The 6972-nt window shown below is 39.1% G+C and overlaps 1 protein-coding gene across 1 annotated transcript; it reads left to right on the forward strand.

The window, feature by feature from the left end:
* Positions 1 to 667: 667 nt before the first annotated feature.
* Positions 668 to 1528, forward strand: LOC122747667 (E3 ubiquitin-protein ligase TRIM39-like). The gene has a single exon (XM_043993569.1). The coding sequence runs from the start codon at positions 668 to 670 to the stop codon at positions 1526 to 1528; it is 861 nt and encodes a 286-aa protein (XP_043849504.1).
* Positions 1529 to 6972: the final 5444 nt, after the last annotated feature.

Raw genomic sequence — 6972 nt, forward strand, 5'->3', positions numbered from 1 at the left:
TAATTTATTGGCAACCACTCATTAGATATTTTAGACAGTATAGCTAGAATTTTAGCCCCTTAAAATAGGATGGGGGGAGGGACCCAATATAAAAGTGACCACTTAGTCCTTGATCTCAGGGACCTTGAACTTGAAACCCACACTCATAGGAAATAGTCCCTCAGATCAAGAACTAGGTTACTTTCATATTGTTCCCCACCCTGTACTTAGCACTCAATAAGTACTTAATAAATATTTTTTCAAATCTTTCAATAATAAGGCCTCAGGTAGGAGTTCACACCTGAAATGTGATTGAAAAAAAAAAACCTGTTATTGTCCATTTTATATATCCCCAGGGGAATGTAAGCTTCCCCTGGGGTAAAGGACTTGGATTTTTCTCTTCAGCATACTCAGTGCCAAACACCATTCTTGTATGCAATAGGTTTCATTGTCTGAAAGTCTCAAAGGAACCTGTGAAGCCCACTAAGCAGCTTAGAGGTGTGATCAAGAAGGATGAAAAGGGGAAATCTATTCTTTTGAGTGTGTTAGCAGATAATTAAGATGGGGCTGAGTAGGGAGGAGCTTACTCCAGGTCTTGTATAAAAACCAGGAAAGAATCTGTCTTCTTGGTAACTGACCTAAAGCTCCAAATGAAAGGGAAGGCTTAAAACCAGAGACACCAGAAGTTATGGCCTCATATCTCATTTCAAATGTTTTGGAAGAGCTGAAATGCTCCATCTGCCTAAATTTCATCACATCTGCTGTATCTATAAAGTGTGGTCACAGTTTCTGCATAAGATGTATCCGTGAACTTATGACAAAGACCACAAAGTTCAGATTTCAATGCCCTAAGTGTAATAAGAAGTGTATGAAGAATCTCCAGCCTAATCGAAATCTGGGGACAGTGGCACAATACTTTGAATTGCTCAAACATCACATGATGAGGAACTGGAAGCTCAGAGATGTGATCAAGCGAAAATTCCAAGAGGACATCATTCTGGATCCTGAAACAGCCTATGAAGGAATCAGCTTGTCCACAGATAGGAAAACAATGAGAAGAAGAAATTCACAGAGCAATCCCCATCATACTGGGAAGACACCTGATCTGTGTGGTACTGTTCTAGCAACTCAGAGCTTCACATCTGGGAGACATTATTGGGAGGTGACAGTGGGAAAGAGTTGTGCTTGGGATGTTGGTCTTTGTAATAGCTCTGCAAGTAGAGTGGGAGAGGTTTCACCATCTTCTGCTATTGGACATTGGCTTTTGAGTCTAAGACAAAATAAGTACTTTGTCTGCACCATGCCTAGAATGTGCATTGCCTTAAAAGGGAAGCTTCTCAAAGTGGGGATCTTTTTGGATTATGAGGCAGGAGACATAGTGTTTTATGATGTGGAGAATAGCTGCCAGATCTATATATTCACTAGCTCCTTTTCAGAGCCTCTCTGGCCTATATTTTCCATTTTCTCCAAGAATAAAAATATTCTGACTATTGAGCCAGTATCAAATGAGGCTGAAGAAATCCCAGAGCAAGCAGAACCATTATCATAACACTTGTTTGGAGATTTCTTCCAGAAGGGAACTCAGTCTTTGAGCCCAATGTAAGATCTTTTCCCCTTGTATTATGTTTAACCCCACTTTGGGAGCAGGAAGAAATTTGACTTATTTTGAAATATTAAGGCAATCTACTATATACTAGTGGGAGGTCAGCATATATATTGATGATCCACTTATGACTTAATAAACTATATGATGGAATCACATTTTGATGTACAAACTGAGGAGATTTATTTCAAGAACACATGGAAATACCACTCCTAGGATTATATCCTAAAAATATCTCCCAAAAGAGAAAAAGAACTATTTGCACAAAAATATTTATAGCAGGCAGCAGCTAGGTGGCGCAGTGAATAAAGCACTAGCCCTGGATTCAAGAGGACCTGAGTTCAAATCCATCCTCAAACACTTGACACTACCTGTGTGATCCTGGGCAAGTCATTTAACCTTCATTGCCCTGCCCCCCGCCCCCCACCCCCAATATTTGTAGCAGCTCTTTCTTTTTGTGGTGGCTAAGAATTGGAAATCAAAGGAATACTCATCAATTGGGGAATGGCTGAACAAGTTGTGTTATGTGACTATAACGGAATGTTGTTGTGCTGTAAGAAATGACAAGCAGGATGATTTCAGAAAGGCCTGGAAAGACTTGTGTGAACTGATATATAGTGAAGTGAGCAGAACCAGGGGAACATTGTGCACCATGACAGCAATATTGTTTGATAAAGAACTGTGGGGGCGGCTAGGTGGAGCAGTGGATAAAGCACCAGCCCTGGATTCAGGAGTACCTGAGTTCAAATCCGGCCTCAGACACTTTACACTTACTAGCTGTGTGACCCTAGGCAAGTCACTTAACCCCCATTGCCCCGCAAAAAAAAAAAAAAAAGAACTGTGAATGACTTAACTTGCTTGCTTGTCGTTTCTTATGGCACAGTGGTATTCCATTGCATTCACATACCACAACTGTTAGGCACTCTCCAATTGATGGGCATCCCCTCAATTTCTAATTCTTTGCCAGGAACTCAAAACTTTAAATAAAAATGTTATCAAAAATAATAATAATAAAAGGTAAAAAAAAAACATATGGAAAGATATATATGAACAAATATACAGTGAAGTAAGCAGAACCAGAAAACAATTATGTGTGTGTATCTATAAATCTCGAGAAAAACAATTTAAACCATAACATCAATATTATAATATGAACAAATTTGCAGATTTTTATTAAAATAATCATGAGTAGGGGCAGCTAGGTGGCGCAGTGGTTAGAGCACCAGCCCTGGAGTCAGGAGTACCTGAGTTCAAATCCAGCCTCAGACACTTAACACTTACTAGCTGTGTGACCCTGGGCAAGTCACTTAACCCCCATTGCCTCTCAAAAAAAAAAAAGCTGTAGGAACTATGTCTACGGAACAATAGGGACAATGTTTTCTCACCTGTTTAAAAAAAAAAAGAAGCTGAACTGAATTGCCTCTGAGATGCTTTTTAATTCTATGGCTGTCTTTGCAAAGAGCCATCCCAGCTTTGAGTAGCAAAGTTACTCATCAATTACTGACAGCATGTTCTGAACTGAACTTTAGTCCTGAAATTCCAGGTGTGTGAGATGACTTGGCGACAAGTACTCAGTACCATTGGTCTTTAAGTTTGTTTCCCCTTTATCCTCATGTACTTTGTATTTGTAGGAGAGTACACTCCAGGATTGGGGTGGGCATGACTAGGGAATGATTTGTTATTGGTTTTGCCACCCATTTGAATAAATGAATTTGCTAAAAAAAAAAAATGGGTAGTTACATCTAACCCGTGTGTTCTGCTTTTCTTTATTTCTTCTGCATGGACAAGGATATGGTCCATCCTATTTCAAATCCCTAAAGCCAACAACAGATGAACAAATTAGAAATAGTCTTTTCATACCCTCCCTCCAAAACCACACTAAACTACCCACCCAGGCCAGTTACTGACCAGGTGTGAACAGAGCATAACTGTGTGTTTTCTATCCTAAGTACCTATAGTAAATGGCTCATACAGAGGCCCACTCGTCTAAAGAGATGACTGTATTTGTCAACAGATGCTTCTCCATGCTTTGTCTTGTAACAATACTAGAAATAAAGGTTTTTGCTGACTTGAAAAACAAAAGAAATGATGAAGGGGATAATTTCAGAAAAATCTGTGAAGACTTATATGAACTGATGCAAAACAAAGTGAGCAGAACTAAGAGAACATTATACACAATAACAGCAATATTGTAAAAATAATCAACAGCGAAAGCTTAGCTCTTCTAATCAGTACAATGATATACAACAATTCCAAATAACTCAAATGAAAAAATACTATCTACCACCAGAGAGTTGAACACAGAATAAAGATTGAAACATTTTTTATTTTATCTTCCTCTCTTTTTTCTGCAATATGACTAATGTGAAAATATGTTTTGCATGACTTCATATGGACAATAAGTATTGCATTTCTTACCTTCTCAATGGATGGAGAGGCTGTGGAGGGAAAGAGAGAATTTGTAACTAAAAATAAAAATTTTTTAATTAAATTAAATTTTTAAAAAAATAAATACATCTAGGGAAAAGACTAGTCTTGAGCTTCACAATGGTAAATGCAGTTAGGATCACAGGAAAAAGTTAGTCTTTGTGGATAAAGCACCAGCCCTGGATTCAGGAGGACCTGAGTTCAAATCCAGCCTCAGACACTTGACACTTACTAGTTGTGTGACCCTGGACAAGCCACTTAAGCCTCATTGCCCTGCCCTCCCCCCCAGAAAAGTCAGTCTCTTCTCTACCTCATGTCCTGGACCTAATGTCACTAATGGTAATTCTACCTACCTTTCAGGAGATTCTTTTGTAACTAGTGCCCAGTAGTTTTTACTATTAATTTTTTGTTTGTTTTTATATTGCAAAAGGAAAGATGCAGAGATCCCACCATATAAACTTCTACAATCACCTTTGATGAAAGAATGTAATTTGCCAGTAGCCACCAAAAGGAAGGACGCTAGGACCACTAAAATATAATCATTGTGGTTCCCTTAAAAGCTCAGCACTAGGGGGCGCAGTGGATAAAGCACTGGCCCTGGATTCAGGAGGACCTGAGTTCAAATCCAACCTAAGACACTTGACACTTAACTAGCTGTGTGACCCTGGGCAAGTCACTTAGCCCAATTGCCCCATTAAAAAAAAATTTTTAAGGGGAGCAGCTAGATGGCACAGTGGTTAAAACACCGGCCCTGGATTCAGGAGTACCTGAGTTCAAATCCGACCTCAGACACTTGACACTTACTAGCTGTGTGACCCTTGGCAAGTCACTTAACCCCCATTGCCTGCAAAAAAAAAAAAAAGTTCAGCGCTAGTGCCACCTCCTACATGAGACCTTTCCTTATCCCTGCCCCCCCAACTACTACTTCTCCCATATCCATGAAATTAACTTTATGTACATTTCATTCATAGGTTGTTCCAAAAGTCTTAGTGTAGTTTTAAGTTCTAATGGCTTTAAACTGCTCTAAGATTTTGGGGACACTCTGTATAATCATATACGTACATATGGTCCCCCCTACAGTACCTATTATACTCATTGAAGAAAGTGACTGTTTCATTTTTGTCTTTATATCCCTAGAAACTAACAGAGTGTCTGGCACTTAATAAGTTGACCTATTGATAATAGCTGTCAGAATTGGCATCCCATGGGCATTAGGTGGAAAGGCTATAAACTGTGTTGACTTATTTAGAAACTTTGAATGGTCCAGGGGGTTGATCTTCCATTATCACAGATTATAAACCCTCTATGACTCCTGATTTCTCACAATTCTTATCTACGTTGTGCCTTTAATTCTCCCCAGGATTGACTCAGTGCCCTGAAGACCTTCACCTTTTTGTATCTTGAGAGAACCAAAGTACCACTGTCAGCAATTATTCTTTCTCTGTGATCAACCTACCTCCTTTTTCGGCCATAGGTAATCTTGATGAAAATGGTGCAGTGGAAACAGCACTAGATTTACAGTCCGAGGACCTGGGTTCAATTCTGAGCTCTTCTACTTATTACCTGTGTAAGCTTGGGCAAAATACAGTTTCGATGAGCTCAGCTTCCCTCTTTATAAAGTAAAGGGCTTAGAGTAGATTACCTTGAAGGTCCCTTCTGGTTTTGATTCTATGACAACAATGTCTCTTACTTCTTGGTCCCCTCAGGATATTTGTATATAGGGGTGTGCTCTTAAATGTTTAACAATCAACTTTCAAGAAGGAGGAGAGGAGCAGGAGGAGGAGAAGGCACACTTTTGAGTTTAATCTTCATTATTTGCATTTTCTCCAATTTCTTAAATCCAAATAATCAACAAAACAATAAATCAAGCTCTGAACACTGAAAAGTTCATTTTTGGCTCTCTAGAGACTAATAGGAACTGACTCCAGCACACCCCAGACTTTATATCTTGTGCCACAGGAAAGCAAAAGTGTTGTCTTAGTAGTCTATGCCTTCACAGTTCAGGTCACTACAAAAATAACTTCACCTTCAGATCAGAGAGTAATAGAATGTTCGATCAGAAATGGACCTTGAAAATCATCCGGTCCAATGCCTTTGTTTTATATTCTATGTAGACTTTTCCTATTTTTTTTTTTAGTGAGCCAATTGGGGTTAAGTGACTTGCCCAGGGTCACACAGCTAGTGCATGTTAAGTGTCTGAGGTTGGATTTGAACTCAGGTACTCCTGACTCCAGAGGCGGTGCTTTATCCACTGCGCCACCCAGCCGCCCCATAGACTTTTCCTATTGATGTGGGGACATTTTGTTCTTGTGCAGGCTTAGGGTAATGATCATAGGTATGTTGGGGAACCTTCACTTTCCTCTGCTCAAAGTCACCTCCCAGGCCATATCCCCTTTGAACCCAACCTGGCCATGCCGAAGCTATATTGTTCTACAAATAGCAATAGAATATACTCTTGCTTCTAGAAAGAGAGTAAATCCCCTTCCATGATGAGGACACATAAGGAAGGATCCCACGAATGTCTCATGTATATATGAGACAATAAGACTAAGTTTAATGAGTCCCATTCCTACTTTTTTTTTTACTAACTGTGATACTTTGTACTAGTTTCTTTAATATCTCTGCTTCTTAGTTTCCTCATTTGTAAAATAGGGGGATTAGATTAGAGAATCTTAAAGGTCCTTTCTAGTTCTAAAATTCTATGATTCTATTAGTCTTAAGTGGAGATATTTAGTTTCCCATCTACTCCCAACTAAAATGATATACGTAATCACAGATTATGAGGTTTGAATGTGAAAAACAGGTGTTAACACTCTGTTATCACTTTATAAAATATTAATTCCTCTTTCTAGGTTGAATCAAAAAGGTCATGTGCTTGCAAGACTTTTTTTTTTTTTTTTAGTGAGGCAATTGGGGTTAAGTGACCTGCCCAGGGTCACACAGCTAGTAAGTGTTAAGTGTCT

Source organism: Dromiciops gliroides, chromosome 1 (genome assembly GCF_019393635.1).
Source record: "Dromiciops gliroides isolate mDroGli1 chromosome 1, mDroGli1.pri, whole genome shotgun sequence".
Lineage (NCBI taxonomy): Eukaryota > Metazoa > Chordata > Mammalia > Microbiotheria > Microbiotheriidae > Dromiciops > Dromiciops gliroides.

What these genes read in the sequence shown, in the direction of transcription:
- LOC122747667 (XM_043993569.1), top strand. Translation starts at nt 668, where the DNA reads ATGGCCTCATATCTCATTTCAAATGTTTTGGAAGAGCTGAAATGCTCC.